The sequence below is a fragment of the Tamandua tetradactyla genome, chromosome 15 (genome assembly GCF_023851605.1).
Source record: "Tamandua tetradactyla isolate mTamTet1 chromosome 15, mTamTet1.pri, whole genome shotgun sequence".
Taxonomy (NCBI): domain Eukaryota; kingdom Metazoa; phylum Chordata; class Mammalia; order Pilosa; family Myrmecophagidae; genus Tamandua; species Tamandua tetradactyla.
The window spans coordinates 5,344,887-5,364,132 of record NC_135341.1 but is presented as its reverse complement, the minus strand read 5'-3'; the positions used below and the strand labels follow the sequence as shown (position 1 = coordinate 5,364,132).

The 19,246-nt window shown below is 37.5% G+C and overlaps 1 protein-coding gene across 1 annotated transcript in view; it reads left to right on the top strand.

Annotated features, from left to right (window-relative positions):
* The window catches only part of CNTN4 (contactin 4), an 831,113-nt gene that overhangs the window by 482,037 nt on the left and 329,830 nt on the right, over nt 1–19,246 (top strand). The window contains exon 4 of the mRNA XM_077130352.1: nt 14,778–14,904. Within this exon, the coding sequence (XP_076986467.1) occupies nt 14,778–14,904 (127 nt within the window). The remainder of the gene's footprint in view (nt 1–14,777; nt 14,905–19,246) is intronic.

Here is a 19,246-nt window from a genome sequence, read left to right as displayed (position 1 = left end):
AAAATTAGAAACAGAGCTCATAAAACAAGCCTCCATTTTTACAATAGAATAAAAAATTTTCATACAAAATTCTAAATCTGACTTTCTTGGTGAGAAGAACCTCAGGTAGTTCTTGCAAACACCAATTAGAAGGTATCAAATTCTACTGTAAATGTTACTTGATAAGCAATCAGGATATTTAGTTTTCAATCCTCGTTCTACTGTATACCAGATTACATTATTTGGCAAGTTGTTTCATTTGTTCATTAACTCATTCATTAAGAATGTATCAGATATCAACAACGTGGAAGAATGAATGTGAAAGACTGAGGAACAAAGACCACTTCAACTCAGGTTCCTATCTCCAAAGAGTTCACACGCAATAGATAAGCAAATAAACTATCATCACAGTATAGGTAAGTAAGTGTCATGTACACAGAATGGTTTGGGAGCAGAGGAAACTACAGCCTAGTTTCCAAGACTGCTAAAACAAATACCACACAATTGGTCGGCTTAATAATGGGGATTTATTGGCTCATAGTTTCAGACATTGGAACACTTGCTTCCTCCCCTGTCATAGTATCCTGGCTGGTCAGCAATCTTAGGATTCCTTGGCTTTCCTGGAACATGGCACTGTCCCCTCCTTTCTCTTCCAGGTTTCATTGACACTGGCTTCTCCTCCATGGCTTTCTCTTTGAGAAGGCCTCCAGTAAAAGGTTTAAGACCTATCCTGATTCACTTGGCCACACCTTAACTAAAAATAGCATCTTCAAAAGGTCCCATTTATAGTTAGTTCACATATAGAGGAGTGTCTGCCAATAATAGAGTTGTTTCCCATTTTGATGCCATGTCACACTTTTGTTTTTTATGTCAGTGAGATAGAAATGTCATGACATCAAAAAATAGAAGCTGGTCAAAAGGATTTATACTCCCTTATTCTGTGTTAAATGCAAAAATTACTCACACTCTTTGCACCCATGACCCAAGGTGGCCTTCCTTAATTATTCTGAGCCTCAGGCTCACCACTGCTCATTCAGAGACCCATGAGAGGACCAAATATGGGTTATCTGCAGTTCATGCTTGAGTTTTTGCAGACCCAACTAGGCTGCCAATTTCCAGGTGGGGTAAGATGTACTGATCCCTTTTGTTGCTTTCCTGTAGGCAAAAAAAAAAGTCCATACTGACTTACATTTAGAAAACTTTTATTGCATTTGTACTTCTGAGAGCCAGATGTGCCTTCCTACTTAGTAGAGAAACTTTTAAAAGTTACAAATATGCATTCTCATCCTTCTCCCCAGTGCCCCCTCAAAAAAAAAACAACAACCAGACATACTTTAAAAATGGAATTTGCAGACATTTTGAGTTTCCCTTCTAGTCTATTATTTAATAGGTTCCAGGAATGTCATTATTATTTGGTTTTTATTGATTTGTTATTTGTATTAGGTTGATTAGGTTCTAAGCACTTTATATTAAGGCATTTAACACTCATAAATAACTGTGTAAGGAGTCACTATATTACTTCATTTTACAAATGAGGGAACTGAGGCATAGAGTCTGAGTAGTTTGCTCCAGGTCACATAGTAATAGAGCTGAGATTTATCCCAGCACTGTCATCTGGGGCCCATGCTATCAACTCCTCTATTATAAATAGCATGTAGTTCTTGGCGTATTTTAGTTAAGAAAAGTGGTTAAGAGTTAAAGTTTCCTAATATTATCTACATCCCTGCGAGGAAAAGAAGCACTGTCATGACCATTCAGGGTTCCATAAAGTAGAATTGTGTTGGGGAGGAGGGGGCTTGATTTATTTATCTGTAAAATTAGGATATTGATTCCTCAGAAAGTTAAACATACAACTGTGATCCATAAAAATATGATCCAGCAGTTTCACTTGTAAGTATGCAGAGGAATTGAAAATAGGGACTCAAACAGATATATTTATACCAGTATTTACTACCGCATTGGTCACAACAGCCAAAAGTCAGAAACAACCCAAGTATCCATCAAGAGCTGAATGGATAAGCAACATAAGGTATATTCATACAATGGCATATTATTTAGCCATAAAAAGGAAAGAAGTTCTGATACTTGTTACAATATAGATGAACCTTGAAAACATTGTGTTTGATGAAATAAGACAGACACGAAAGGATAAATATTGTATGATTCCACTTATATGAAGTATCTAGAATAGGTGAATTCATAGAGACAAAAAGGAGATTAGAGGGCGGTGCAACGGTGGCTCAGTGGCAGAGTTCTTGCCTGCCATGCTGGAGACCCAGGTTCGATTCCCAGAAAAGAAGGAGATTAGAGGTTACAGGGTGGGTGGTGGGGGGGGAGAGGAGGATGGAGAGTTACTGCTTAATGAGTACAGGGTTTCTGCTTGGGATGAGGAAAAAGTTTGGAAATAAATAGTGCTGATGGAGGTATAATGTCATTAAAGTAATTAATGCCACTGCATTGCACACATAAAATGGTTAATGTGGGAAATTTTATGTTATAGATATATTATCACAATAAAAAAATGGCATTAAAAATCTTAGGATACAGCAATGATACCTGCTTTAGCATCTCCAATGAGGGTTGAGGAACTCTTGTCATGAATATTGCAATGGCTAGCACTGAAACTTGGTATGAAGCTGCTACCAATTTTACTTCATCTCCTGCTAATGCTCCCCTTCTCGTAAAACCTGAGCCACGCGGGCTCACAGGTATGTGTGTGTGTGCACAGGCGCGTGCGAGCTGTTTGCCCTATTATACTACAGACACTCCTGTTGCATTAGCCTGTGGCCCTTCCCTCCCAGACATCCTCACGGTTGTTCCCGCACCTCCCTCTTAGACCACATATCACCTTCTCAGAAGGGTGTTGCTGTCGTGCTCCCTCTTCCCTTCCCTGGTGTATTTTACTTCACTGCTCCTGTCACCCTTGAACATACAACCTGACTGACTTATATTTGTCCCCCCCCAACCTAGAACGTGAACCCTATTAAGGAAGTGTGTTTATTGCTCCTTTATCTATCTGTAGCACTTTGAATAGAATCTGGCTCAAACAGGGCACTCAATAAATATTTGTTGAATGAATGATAGATGTTAATTCCTGATCACCTGTCAGTTACTTCCTGCCTGATTGGCATGTTGCTCAAGCAAACAGATGTCTTTGTTATAAAGACAGAGAAGTTCATGATTGTCTACTTACTTCTGTGGTCATGTGTATTTGAAAGGGATTTGAGCGTCATTTGAAAGTGAAATCAGAGGATGAGTGGATGACTTATTCAAAGTGCTCAGCAACTTAATGAGCATGCTTTTTACCTCATCTTAGGAGAGCCAAGTAAACATTCTTCCCCTTGTTTTGATAAACCTGTGAATTCGAGTCAATGGAATTTTTTGCTTCCATTTATCCCTTCATGGAGATGTGTTTTTGCTTTGTGTTTGCCCAAATCAGTGTGCATACCACTTTACCTTATGACAGAATGACACAGAAAAGGCAGAATGCCCAATAATTAGATGCAAATTTTATACTTGTCATTTTGAAAGGTTATGAATCCCCTCTTTTATATAGTTTTCTATAGAGGGCACTTTAGGACAAATATCTCTTCTGAATATCAGTGTGCTGGTAATTCCAAAAAAGGACAACTCTGTAATTTGAAAGTATTTTAAAAAAGTGCAACTTATGATGAATCACATTTATCCATTCTGCTGTCTGTTGAAAGGAAATAGGCTTTCATTCGCTTTCCCCTGAAACAAAATTCAAGACATAAATATTGGCAGCATAGATTATCTCTCTTCATTTCCTTCATCATTTTTCTCCACTCAATTGTTAGGTAACAGTGGACCAGTTCTACCAATTAATAAACTGGAGGGAATGTAGTACATTATGAAGAACACACATCTGGTAATCAGAAAATCAGGATTCTGGTTAGAAACTCATCACCGAGGATCAGTGTGACTTTGGGTAAACCACTTACCTTCTAAAAACCTATCTTTCCTCACTGCATCAGTAGTGGTAGGAAGTTACTCACATTTAATGATCCTGTTCTAACTCAGCGTGTCAGGAACTCTTTTGTTATCTGTTGGTGATATGCACAGAGCGCAAGTGTCATTGTACACCTAGTGCCACCATATACATGGCTGTGGTGGATCAAGGTTCAGGTCCCAGTACTGCAAGTCCCAATAATACGTGCGATTTGTCTCTAGGACTTTCCTTCTCCATCATCAGACAAGGGGGAGCATAGTACCAGACTGTAGGGTTATTATGGATTAAGTGAGACAGGACCTGGTAAGCATTTTTACTTAGCAGAGTGCCTGGCCTTATTTTGCACTCAATAAATGATAATTATTATTGTCATTTTTCTATGTGGTTCTAAATAGGAGACACAGTGGTTATTTTCTGAGGAAGGGATGGCAGACGTTGATTTTTGGTTCCTTAAGCATCTTTTCCCAAGGTTGAGCATACCTCTGCCTAACTTAAGTGATTGTGGATTGTGTTTATCCTTCTCTAGTATGACTTTCTGGTTTTAGTCAGTGAGTAATATGGGACAAAATTCTTCTTTTGTTTTTCTTACCAACTTTTACCTACAATTCCAAGGCCACCAGAAAGACCCATCCCTGCAACCAGTCACCTGCCATGATATTTATCTCAATATTTTCTTACCCCTATCTTCACCATGAGCATCATGACAGCTTTGTCTCCAGAGACAATATGCAAAGTGGATAAAATAGTTACACACCAGAAAGTAAAGCATACTAAATTCAAATTTAGTGGTTCTCTCCTATTACAAATATGTTGTCAGAGTTTTGTGTGAACAACTCCCAGATTATTCCTTTTCACGCTTCCTAGTATATATATTGACACATTCACTATGTGCCAAATTGAAAACCTGAAACATTCAAAGAAAAACAGATGTGGGGATACTTTAGCTGCCAAAGAGACAGGTGCAAAGGGTTCATGAATATTACTTCAGGAGCCACAGTGCATGTAACATGAAAGTACTGCCTACAGGCATTTTGTGTTGAGGTGTTTTAATGTCATGGAATGCAGTGGGGATAGAGGGAGTTGAGAACACCAGCAGGTCACCCAGAAGGGCTAAAAGCAGATGGTCCCTAAGAAAGTGTGAAACTAGGACTAAGTACAGAAAAGGCAACCTCAACACTTTGGGCATACTTTTCTTTAGTTAAGAAGGAGAATGCTTTGGCTCTGGGAGTCTTGGAGGGATAGGAAAAGAAGGAGTTGATTGTTTCTCCCAGTCATACAGAGACTCAGACAATTTTGGAATAGGATATTCTTAATACACAGTAAGTAAAGCATCAGGAAACCAAAAATCAACTTCTGTCTTCCTTTCTCAAAAGATAACCACTGTGTCTCCTATTTGAGTCATTTCTTTCCTCCTATTTCATGGAAAAATTTATCCCCATAAGCATGCATGATGGGAGACACTGTTCACCCAGAACATAAGAGAGAGGCAATTCTAGCCTGTGATTTGAGCACCACGGGCGTGATCTCTTCCCTCAGTTATCAGTTCTAGCTGCCACCTGGTGCTTGAAGCAATGTGCTGTGACTGCTGAAGTTCTCTGCTCTTCCTTCCTTAAATGATGGTTCACGATCACAGATTACCAGCATCTGAATAACCCACTCATAATTTAAATATATATGCCTGGGCCCCACCCCCAAATCTCTCTAATCAGAATCTTTGGGGAATGGGATACAATTCATAATCTTTTTAATTGGCTCCTTACATGATTCTTTATGTACAGACATAAAAATACACCAATCATATATGTCAATGGGCTGTTCAGAAGGCCGCCATAATGTGTGCAGATTTCAGCTGGAAGTTAACAGTTTTTAGAGTGGATTAACATTTAGTTCTATTTTTTTGCCAACGGGCAACAGTGTCTTTTGATGGGGAAGGGCATGGGGAAGAGATAGTTTGATGAAGTTAGCCATATGAATCCAGAAATATCAGAAAGGCCTGTTCAACTGGCCAGACTTCTAGGGAGCAGTTGTCCAAGGTCAGGGAGTGCCTAGGTTGAGGAAGAGGCACAAAAATGAAAAGTAGGTCCATAAAGAGTATTCTGAGGATCAGTTCTATTTGTATGCATACACACACATACACACACGTACGCACACATACACACACGTACGCACACATGCATCTGGAGAACTGTCAAAATGGAAATAGGAAGAAGAGAAGGAAAACCAATGACATGGAGAATTAACCCACTGAATAAACTGATGTGCATCTTTCTATTTTCTGAATAAGTTTCAATTAGAAGTCACTTAGCTGCAGCTGGCAAAACCCAACTCAAATTGGCTTAAATAAATGCAATCATTAACTCACAAATCTGGGAAGCCCAGGGATAAAGCTAGCTTGGGATAGAACTGAGTTTCAAAGCTCAAATGTTGTTATCAGAAGTCACTCTTCCTCTAGCCTTTGGTTTTGCCTCCTTGTGATTTTACTTCCTTCTCATTCAGTCTCTATCTATGTTGGGGCCTTTGGAAGTTCCAGGCTTCTTTCCACCAGACAATCCTAGGGGAAAAAAACACAGGTTTTTGCCCAGTGATTTCATGAAAAGCCTTGGGATAGAGTATTATTTTCCAGACTTAGGTCACAGGCTTGAGAACCGGTTTAACCATGGAATTTTAATTGGCCAGGCAAGCCTGAATTTCTTGACCCTCCACCTTTGGACAGAGAATTTTAGTCTACTTCACACTACTCAGGTTGAGAGCTGGGAGGGTTGGTTCACCAAAGAACATGTGAAAAGAAAATGTTCTCGCTTTAAAGAGGAACAACGGATACGCAACAGGAGAAACAATATGGATGTCTACAATACGCTTATGTCACTAGGAAAGCAATTGTTGGTAAATTAGTGACTCAGGATTTCATTTAGGTTTTTTCAACCAAAGTTCAGCAGGTATATATCTGCTTCTATTACCTTGTTTTCATAAGTAATTAGTCCTGTGTTTGAATATGAAGCAAATTGTTAGCTCTGCTTATATGATTATTGTTGGTCAGTCCCCTATAGCAAACACTCCAGGAGAACAGAATGCTGTTTGCTGTGCACACAGCGCTGTCCCCTATAGGGAACACTGGAATTGGCCTGCTGTCTCTGATCAGAAACACTTTAGATCAGAAATGTTTGAGAATTAAGAATTTTTCCATATGTTGTAAGGTACACAAAACACATCCAATATTACATACATCCCCAGCTGAGTCGGGGGCAGCTCTCCATAATCAGATACATTATAATTCTGCAGCAAGGCGTATGAATAGTCATACGAAGAATATAAATAGCTTCACATCAGTTCAGGTCAGTTTTTGCATCCAAATGAGCTGCAAAATATTTGAATTTGTTGAAAATATATCTTTGCGTTTCATAATCTGGGCTTGTCATCAAAATCACTCAATTGCTTATATTATGAATTTGTTGAAAATACATCTTACTTTTGATAACCTGGGCTTGTCATCAAAATACCCAATTGCTTATTTTTAAAGGATCCATTGTTCCTGAAAGGTGCAAAGTTTTGTGGTCAGGGTCAGTGGGGAATTTATTGATACAGTCTTCATTGCTCTTTTTTTCCACTCTTAGAAATCCTTCAGCAATGCAGATGTTTCTCCTAAACTGAGATCACTTTCATCTCCTAACACTGCCCCACCCCCACCCCCTGCACCAGCCCACCACCATTCTAAGGTCTGGCCTTAGGTACGATTAGGGCCTGGTTTGTTTTGGTTCTGACACAATATAGAATGGCAGCAGCATTGTTTTATTAACCAGACAACAAAGAAATACTGTGAGAAGAGCTCAGTTCTCATTTGGATTTTCTTTCATTCTCTGCCTTTAAACATTTGCCAGTTGTAGGTAGACTATTCTGTTTCTTATCATTTAAAATGCACATTTGAGGAGGTTAAGAGAAGGAAGATGGGAGCAAGGACAAAATTTAAGCAGGCACAGCTGTCTGTTCTAATATTTGTTTTGCCTATTCAACCAAATGAAATACTTACTCGATAAAAATGTTTTGTATTGCCTAGTATTACACACAGGAACTTGTTTGGTACCTGCGAACATTCCTTGCTATTTATTTTATAAATACTAACATCACTAAGTTATATTTGTAAGTAGTGTGACAACTGCCCAGTCATCATTTCTAAAATCAGTGATTCAGTGTTAAAGGAGTTCTCACACTTGGGAAAATCACTGTTACAATATTCCATTTGTTTCTCAATTTCCTTAGGTTATTGCCCGTACATTTTGGGAGTAATTTTTGAGCCACAAAGATACTGCTGACTTTACAGTTTTTCTCCAAATGAATTTCCCTGGTCATTAGAAAGACCGGAGGAGAAGGCTCCCAGCCAGTGGGACACAGTGGGCCCTGTGGGTGACCTCTTGGTATATTCTGCTGGCAGGATGAGTAATGGCTCTTCCCATTGGATTCCCGTTTGATGTGGGTGGGGAGAGGGAGAAGGTAAAATATGAGCATGCCTCTGGGAACACACCCAACAAACCAGCTTAGCAGAAGTGTTTCCCTTTCCTTGTCACTGGTGTCTTTACTCTACACTCCAAAAAGGCAACACGCTCCCACCTATAGTTACATATACAAAAGGCATTTACTTTCTTGGTTAGTCAAGGGCTCTGCAGGAGAAAGGGTAAAAGACACAACCAGAAAAGACAAGTTTGGTTTGCACAGGGATGCTTTTGTGTATGCATGGTACAACAGTCTACCTATCCTCCAGAAGTAACCCAGTCATAACTGACCTTTAAATGTGGGCCACCAACTCTGGCTTGTGTTCTGAGCCTTGTGTTGCCCATTAGAAGTTACCTCCCAAATTGAGGTTGTTGCTATTTAAGGGTTTCTGCCCAATGCCAGCTGTTTAATCAAATAGCCTATTTGATGTCATAACAAGATGGACTATATATTACGGTCCTAGATTCTTGGCTATTGTAGCAGTATTTCATACCTGCCATGAGGATTAAGGGTGTAAACAGCCCCCAGGTGCAATACCTGGAAACTCCATGGTAATTACAAGTAGAATTGAATCTAATATTTTAGTTTTCTAATATGAAATCATAGTATTGCATTTCTGTCCTTTCCCAGCAGAAGTGAGTTTCTGAGTTTGCAACAGATGGAAAGTATTTCCAGTAGAAGAAAAGTGCATTGTCCGAAGGGGCCCTCTCCCAGAGCTCATGTGGTAGCTACAGCATGGTCTAAAATGAAGAACAAAACTCGGCAGGGTAGATTTTCTTCATGTAGATCTTTAATTGGTTTAGGGCTAAAGATCATCTGTGCTTAAATCATAATTTAAGGTAGTAGTTTTCAAACTTTATTATGTATAAAAAGCCAATGGAGGTGTTTGCTAAATTCTGTTTCCTAAGTCCTGATAATTAAATTCCAGTAGGTCTGAGAAGGGATCAGGTAATCTGCAATTTAGCAAGCATCCCTAGATGAGGTCATATTAAGGCTGGAGGTCCCTAGACGACACTTTGAAAAATAATTATTTTAGGCATAGCTTGACTTTTTTACTTAGTTACCATGGGTGAAATATTTATTCTGAGGTCATGCCTGCTGACTGATTTGGCTCAGTCCCTTCAGCACCTTTTCTTCCCTTCTCAGTTGCCTTTTAAACTGTTCACAGGCACCTTAGAAAAGGACCTACATACAGTCTCAGCGAATTCTTTCCAATTTTGACTTTCTCTGTACCTTGTTCCTTCATGCATTTTTTTCTTTTTCTGACCCTTCACTTGGAATATAGATTTAATTATACACTCACTCCCATGGACTTCACATTTGAGCCCCGGCCTTGCCCCTTGGCTCCCCATCACTTGAGAGTTGATCTTATTTTTTCTCTGCTCTGTCCCAGAAAACCTCATGCTAGCCCCATTCATTCCAATTCCCAAGCCCAACCAATCCTCTGAAAGCCCAGTGGAGCAAGATGCTCAACTGGGAAGGAAAGTTGGGAACATACAGAAATTGGACGATTAATTCAAATGTAAAAAAAAAAAAGACATCATTGATGTCAAAACTGAAGCTAAAATAAGGAACACCTAATGTTGGAGCAGTGTCTTAGTACTATTTTTCTTACAGTGTTATTTTATTTCCGGGGAAAACATTTCTGTTTCCATTCTAGATATAGTACATTTTTAGTCTATCACCTGGAAAATTTCATTTAAATCAACTCTTCTAATTTAAAATTCTTTGATTATATGCACCTCCTTTGGTGATCCAAAATTTTTAAGATTATCCCTGACGCTCCATTTTATTTCTGGCATGAAGGAAGAAGTTGGCTAACAAACATTTTATTTTTGTCCCTTCAAAAAATAGATTTTTGAAAGAATGGAATAAAATGGAAAAATGGATTTGAGAATCACTGGTTGAGACCCCTGTTTTCCAATGTTTTTCAATATTTGATGAACAAAGGTGAGAGGGTTAGTGTAAATGCAAGAGTAGCCTGACCTTTAACATTAAAAAGTTTCCAGTCATGAAATCTTCTCTTCTCTTTTTGGAAAACCCAAAGGTTTACAACTCTTTGTTGAAACATGAAAGGAGGCTGGCTAGCTGTGACCCTGTAACCTAGACCTTCTCCCTTCTCTGTATAAATATTGTGCTTACTCAGAGAAACTTGCCCAGAAGAATTTTTATGACATGGAACTTTAGGGGAAGCTGATGGTTTGGTGGAAGTGAACCTTATCTCTAATTGGAGAAGACCCAAGAAATCAGAATGTACCAATATCTGCATTGAAATTAAATCCCCCAAGCTCAGGCCCAGGTCAGTGATCTAGAATCCATAAGACTGTGTCTGAGCTATCTGCAACCTGGTGTCTCCCTTGTTCTTTCTTTTACCATGATTTTCAGGAATTCCCAGGAGGAAAGAACATCAAAGCTACCCCCTCCCCCAAGAGAGATCTCTAATAACAACCCGAGCCCATTCTACTAACTTCTCAATGACAGGTTAGGCATAGGGGTGACTTTCCCCCCCTTTTAGGAATCCAAAATTCAAAACATCAATCCCAGCAACCTGTCACTTAAGAAGAGATTCATTATTTATAAATAAAGGGTGGTCATTACAGCAGAATACCAGGTGTATCAAGGAAGGGTAAGATATAAGTAAGGGTCAGTGAACCACTGGGGTCTCCTCTTTGTCATTTCATTGCAGCTCTTTTGGGTTGTCACATTTAGCTCTGGTGTTTCACCATCTGTCTTAAAAGGAAGGGTGAGTTTATACAAGCTTTGTCTCAGATCTTGACAATTCATCTGTTTTCTCTGTGCAGTTCAGTTTTTAGTTTTCTGATACTAACTGATTGCCTCTCAACTATTAATCCAATACGTGCTAAAATGTTTTCTCTAAATATTAGCAAGCAAGCAGCATCTGTTGGTTCGACTTTTGCCAGTAGTGAAAGTCCAGGTGTGGGTTTTTCTAAAGTCATGTGGGTTGATATTCTGCTCTTAGGAAAAGGGGAGCTAGGAATAGAAAAGTCTGTGTTTGTATTTCTCAAACTTCGTGTGTAAAAGAATCACCCAGTGAGCTAGATTGCAGTGCAAATTCACGGGCCCCATATACTTCTGCCATGGTCATTCTGGGCTGGAGTTTAAAAACAACAAGGAGGACAGATGATTATAATGCAAGTGGCCCAAAGTTTAAATTTGGGAAATACTGATGGTGGAACCCTTGTTTTTGGTTGTTTGCAGAGGTATTTTACCTTTGTACACCGAAAATCATGGAAGGATGCAAAAAGGAAGGGTGAGAATTACCTCCTGGGCTTTGAAAATGCAAGTGGGAAGTTTTAGTACATATCTTCAAGACACTCAAAAGGCACATTGTGGCTGCAACACAGAGTGGAAACAAACTTAGTGATGCCCCTCACCATGTCTCATTTACGAACGCCACGTTCCCAAGAACTTCAGTGTTCTGGGCAAATAAACCAACTCTTTTTTTTTTTTTTTTCCTTAAAAATGTTGGGATACCTGGTCTAAAGGTTTAAAAGCTAAGTAACTGTTTTCTACACCTGGATATCCAACTTTCTAAAACCTGTTCCTCCACTGAGGCTTTGTGAAACCAAATAGCTCAAGCATGAAAGACTGTGGATTTCTTTAGATGAAAAATGAAATACCTCTCCATTTATGCTAATGTCAGTTTCCATGCAGCGAGCCTGGTTAGCCAAAAAAAAATAAAAAATAAAAACTTTAGATGAAATGTATTATTTATAGCAAATGCAAAGCATCATTATTATCAATTCTGGTTACAAAATATACAGAAAAATATATCCTTTTTGTTATTTAAATATGGTGCAGATACATTGAGAAATAGTACAGATGTTAATCCACAGCCTCTCAGCTGCATCCTGGGTAATCATTATTATGTTTTATTCTTATTTGGAATTACTAGTAATAGAATGTGTATTTCTGCATGAAATTCATATCAGGGAACACCAATGAATTGAGATGATTGATATTCTATATATACCGCATAATTTGGGAATTGGGGCCAACAATAGAAATATTTCTCTCTTAGGGAAAAAAATTCCACCAAACTTACTGGTGTGTTATTGATCTTGATGAGTAATGTTTTGTGTTTAATTAGATATGCCAAACATTTATTTAATTCTTCATGATTTAAATGAGCTAATCCTTGACCAGTATCTAAATTTGTTTTGAAAATAAGAGTGTAATTGTTGTACATCAGAAGGAAGTGCAGATATCTTCATTTTGAAATATCAAACTATGAGTGTTTAAGGGAAAAAGAAATGTTTGTGTACTTTTATTCCATGCTATTATTTGTGTTCTTTGATAAATCCTATATTCTCATTTACATGGGATTTCATACATGGAGTAAGGAGAGTAACTAGTGGTGGCAATATAATTCATGATATATGTGAATGAAAGTTCTATGTGTAGGTGTAAGTACTTTCCTGATCATGACATGTATACCTTTCTTAATCAATATAGAACCAGTGGCCTAGTCCACTCCCATTATTCTATAAATGGGAAAACTGACGTAAAGAGAGACTAGGTGATTTTCCAAAAGTTATGGAGTTAGTACTGGACCCAGTGCTTCAAAGCTCAATTCCAAGTCCTGCTTGTTCTTACAACTAGGTCATTGCTTGTGCCTACTCCTCTATAACGAAATAGAATTCTTATTGGTCATCTTCTCTCCTTAATTCTTCTTCTCTACCAACCTTAACATGAAGATTTTTTTGAGCCTGAGTTAAAAGTCTTTTAAGGACTTACTTACCATGCTTCAATTAGATCCCCAAACCAGCTTTATTCTTTGTCTCTGGCCCAGTATTCCTGAGTGAATTCATTCTCCTCCTACCACCTGTCAACAACAGGCAGGATTACAAAGGATTTCCAAGATACCCTTTCTAATTCATACCCTTCAAAATAATCACATCTAAGGGGAAAATGGATTGTCAGCTTCAGGGTAATATTTAAATATCACTTTATATCATAGCCACTGAACTTTCCACCTTAAAATTCATCAGTCACTGTCTTAAGTCAGATGATTGAATAACTTCAAAAATGAAGACAACAACGCTCAAATAGAACAACTCCTTATTGAGCACTTTCTAGGCATAAGCCACCATTCCACCAGAGAGACAAAACTGGGTCCAATATAGTCATGCTTTCAAGGAGCTTTTGGTCTGAAGAAGGAAAAAGAAAGATACAAATGCTCTTGACAAGAAAGTAAAAGAGTGGGATAAAGGCAGATGGAACAACAAGTGCCATGGGGAGATATAACTAAAGAATTATGTCAGTAGGAGAAGATAAGGGTCTAGAAAAGTATTCTAGGAAAATGTATTGAACTAGATTTTTAAAAACGAGAATAATTTTCATGGGCATGGGTGATGAGATCTATTTTGGCCAATGTATATGGGGTATAGAAGCATATATCCTCTAACTCACTGGTACTTAAAGTATGGTTCATGGACTGGTCATGGCCTATGAACTGTGTCACTGTTCCAGGACAAAATAAGTTTCATGCATCTAGTTTTTCTTACTGAAAGTAAGCATTTAGACTCTCAGAGCTGCTTGACATCACGGCATTAACCAAGCACAGGATCACTGAACTAAAGTCACTGAACTGGTTATAGACCACTTTGGGTGTTGTTGAACTTGTGTGCTGAGTCACAGCTGGTACTGACTGTGTCCTGAATCATAGCTGGTACCGACTGTGTCCTACTTATGCTAGGTAGACCATATATGGGTTCATAATAGGCCCCAGAAACAAAGAAACTGGTCCTTCACCACAGATAATATGAAAAGCACTGCTGTAAGTTATTCTTTATTTGCCTACATAGCTTCTTTAAGGAAACTTTACATATATATTTAGCAGTACAGAGCTGTTTGCCATTATTAGTACATTTATGAAATCATTGCTTGCTTCCAATGAAATTATCCCTTTACATAGCAGAGAAATTTTAACTTTGTGACATGAGACAGTCTTCAAAGATGATAGCAGCACAAAAGGGATGTAGGAGGCACAAAATTTGAGCAAAGTAAAAGAGTGGGATAAAGGCAGATGGAACAACAAGCAGATGAAGGGAGAAAAGAGGATGGCAAGTAGTTTTGTCTGGAAGTTGTTAACAGAATAAGTTACCAATAAGGAAAAGGAGAGTCCATATCTCTACTTCATAATAATCCGTAAAAGATTTGTCTTCAATGGGAAATTTCATCCAATAGCTGAAACTGAAAACTGTGGAGTTTTATATTTTTGTTAGTTTTCTTCTTTCGTTTTTATTTTGCTGTTGTTTTCCATTGTTGCTTATTTTGAAAGGTGTTCTTCAATTTTAGACATTTTCTCTTCTCATTTCAGATGACAACACACTGCATGGCCCTATTTTTACTCAAGAACCAAGTCATGTAATGTTCCCTTTGGATTCTGAGGAGAAAAAAGTGAAACTCAGTTGTGATGTTAAAGGGAATCCAAAGCCACATATCAGGTTTGTTGATTTAAAAACGTGTTTTTATGCATATCATTTCTACCACAGAATCAACAAATACTTATAAGTATTAATTATATAAAGAGCATTTAGACAGATATCATAAGATATACTAAGAAGTCTAAGGAGATAATCTTGCTCATGCAAATTAAGTACCCAACTCTGTTTCTGGGAGTATAGACAGTTAAATATCCTGATTGACCCTCTCACTGAGAGCTGTAAAAAATTCCTAGTAAAATATAAAAAGCACTTTTTAAAAATGCATCAGTAAACTGGCAGGAAAGTAAGAAATATTCAGAAGCCAAAAACTTAGTGAGTTTGGAGCACAGAGAACTAAACTGAGCACTAAAGGCAATTTTAACCTTGATGAGCTACATGGAGAGCTCCAGTTCCATCAGCCTCAGAGGATCCTGGGGATGAGAGATAAAGCCAAGGCCCAACCAAGGGCGTCATCTAACATTCGACCCCTAACTGAATAAACCTGGGACACAGGGCTACACCCTTAGTGTAGTTGAGAACAAGAAATAAACTTGCCCTTCTAAGGGGCTGTGAGACAAAGACAAGTGCCTGTCTCAGACCTTCTGATGAGTGGTTTTACTAGCAGGAGAGACACAGCTGAAAAGTGAATCAGCGAACTGCAAAATATATCTGAAGAAATCATCCAAAGGTAACAGAAAGGGACAGAGAGATGCAAAACATTAAAAAGAGAGAGAGGTCTACACATCTAATCAGAGTTCCCGAAGGAATGTAAGGGAGAATTAGAGTAGAGGCAATATTTAAAGAAAAGGCTAAGAATTTCCCAGAACTAATTAACACCACTCCCCACCCCCAAGCTACAGGTTGTAGAAGCCTACCGAATTTCAAGTAGTAAAAATAAAAATAAAGCCTCCTCCATAACTATCATACTGTAAGAGTAGAATACCAAGTCAAAAAGACAGAATATTACAGATTATCTTCAAAGGGATTACAAATAAACTGGTAGCTGATTTCTCAGTAGCAACCAGGAAGCAAGAGGTAGAAGCTACAGTTTGCTGAGAAAAACTAACTGTAAATTTAAAGTCTAGGAAAAATACTTTTAAAAATTAGAACAACATAGAGGGTAGGGAGGGTGAGAAAAAAAATTAGAACAAAATAAATATGTTCTCAGGCAGACAGAAGCTAAAAGTTTGTCACCAGCAGATCCTCACTAAATGAAATTCTAAAAGGTCACTTTAAGCAGAAGAAAAATGATCCCAGGCAAAAGATCTGAGATACAAGGATGAAGAATAAATAAAGCAAGTTGTGTTAGTAATGCCAATTAAAAATCAATTGCACTAAACATCAACAATAAGAATAATACTATCTTCTGGAGATGAAAATAAATTTAAAACTTTGACAATAGGAGTAAATTGAAAACAGGGATGTGCTATAAAATTGACTGTCCATATGATAAAAAAAAATGAAATTGAACCCCTACCTCACAGCATATGCAAAAAAAAATCAGGTCCAGGTGGCTAGATAAATGGGACATTTGTTACACTTTTAAAACAGAATGCAGGGCGGGCCGTGGTGGCTCAGCGGGCAAAGTGCTTGCCTGCTATGCCGGAGGACCTCGGTTCGATTCCCGGCCCCACCCCATGTAACAAAAACGGAGAAACAGAATACAATAAAACAAGAAAATGTTTAAAAAATGTTTCCCTTTCCTCCTTCCTTCCTTCCTTCTATCCTTCCTTCCTTCTCTCTGTCTTTCCTTTAAAAAAAAAAAAAAAAAAAAAAACAGAATGCAGGCATACATATTTATGACTTTTGAGGAGAAAAGAATTCTTAAATATGACAGAAAAAGTACAAATCATAAAAGTAAATATTTAACTTCCTTAATATTAAGAACTTCTGCTCAACAGAATACGCTAAGGGATAAGTAAAAATACAAGTTTCAAACCAGAAGGAGATATTGTTTATATATATCATTGGCAAAGAATTAATATCCACAATATTTTAAAAATTCCCAGAAATAAAAAGTAAATGATAAGTAACCCAATAGAAACATTAACAAAGGACTTGAGCAGGTACTTCTAAGAAAAGAACAGCCATATACCCAGTAGACATATAAAACTATTATCAATCTCATAATGAACAGGAATATTCAACTGAAAACTAAAATGACACTTCAACACACTGGATTGACAGGAATTTAGAAGACTGACAGTATTAAATGTCGGTGAAGATGTGGAGCAAACAAAACCCTTGAACACTATTATAGGAATGTAAATTGGTAAAAGCCATTGTCAAACCAAAAAAAAAACAGCATTTTTTTGAAAGGCTGAAGAGGCACATACCCTATGATCCAGTATATATAAGTATGTTCATAGCATATTAAAAAAATAAACATAACCCCATGCAGAGTGAAAATAAATGAATTAGAGCTAGAACAACATGGATGAGTCACAGGAACATAATTTTGAGTAAACAAAGCAAGTCACTGAAAAACACATACAGTATAATTCTATTGATGTTAAGTTCAAAAAGAGGTAAAATGGAGCAGTTTTTTTTTTCAAGAATACTAACATAAAGGGTAAAACCATAAAGAAAAAATCAAGGTACTGAAAAAAGTCAAAATGAAAGATTATAATTAATCATTGAGAGAAGAGAGCATGGTATCAGAATGGACAGAAGAAATTTCAAAATAATAACATTCCTTTTCTTAGATGCAGATATTCATTATCTCCTGATTCTTTATACTTCCATATATTATGTAAATGTTGTTTTGCTTCTATTCAAATTTAATAATAAAAACTTTAAGCTAATACCTAATATATAGCAATATGTAAGAACTAAAGATGTATAAAATATGTGCCATATTTTAGTTGTAGGAGAGACTCAAGCCCTCACGGAGGATTCAGAGAAGAAATGGGATTTGAAGGGAGATAGGTACTTTTCAAACAGTTGGAAGGCAAAGGACATTCTTACAAATTAAAGTATGGTGAGATTAGTATAGTAGGAATTATTTTAGAATTTAATTAGTGTGTCCATTTATTCATGGTTTCATCCAACATATTTTCATGCATCAAACCACCCCAGTGTTTTCCAAACTGTTTATACCAGGGCACATGGAGTTGGTTCAGGGATTACCTGAGGAATATCACAGAGCTTCCATTCAAGAATCCCCACAGCAGCTCTGCCTTGAACTGTGTTATATATTAGGACTTGTAAAAATATGTAATCTTTTAAGAAGTGTATTTAAACCATTATATTAAGCAGTTGCAGTATACCAGGTGTTGCACTAGGTTTGAGACATTCAAGGATTAATAAATTACATGTTCATATATCTGGGGGTGTACAAACATGGAAATAGTTATAGTATTATGCTCTGTGTTTTAGAGCAGGATAAGTTGTAAGGCAACCTGCAGGAAACAAAGTCTGTTTGGGGTGGGGAAAGGAGGTGTCAGTGAAAGTTTCACAGTAAAGAAGATATTTCACTGAATCTGGAGGACAGATAGACTTTTGCCATATGGATAAGAAAACAAAGTGCATTTAAGAAAGGAAAAGGCAGAAAAAAAACAAAAGTACTCCCTAATGGACCCTGTAATTAAGGCGAACATATAATTTATCCTCCAAACTAGGACACTTGTGAGAGTGAAAGGCCACTGTTAATAATTAATCTAGAACAGCAGGTGTAAATCCAGCACTGTCCTTTGCAAAATAGAATGTGCAGTTATTCTCCCTAATTTACCTTTATATTCAAAGCTAAATCCAACATTTTAAAATGTTTTATGCAGTGAAAGTAAATACAAGAGGCAAAAGTTTCTATATGGAAATGATGAGTTAACTGGCCCCAGTTTTCAGGACAGAGTCAAGTACAAGTTCATATGTTAACCATAAATAAAAACAAATTTTGCAGCAGAATTTTGTATGCTGCTGCATTGTTTTTCCCCACACTGTGACCTTTAATTAACATTGCTTTAGTAACCTTGTGTTCCTAGATATAGAGACTTGCCTTGTTGTTTAAAACAAGCAGTGGAACAGAATCCTATTATATATTTTAAAGATTGCTAGGAAGAGCAGAGAAGAAAACTTTTCATCAAAGGACAAGTAGTTGGTTGCAGTGTATTTTGTTTTCCTTTATACCTTTAGCAGTTTTGCTAAATGCTAACGTAATTGCAGATTGGTACCTAAAAACTTCCCTCATGTTGGAAGAAAGCTCAAGAGAAAAAATGGAGAGAGCAGGTATTTTCAAGCATTTTTCTTGCTAAACTTTTCAGACTTTTGCTGACTGAAGAGGAGGAACAAGTAGGAGAAATTCCAAGGTGAACTTTCTATGGGAATTTTCAGCATTAGGTTTTTCCCTCAAAAGTTCCAAATGATC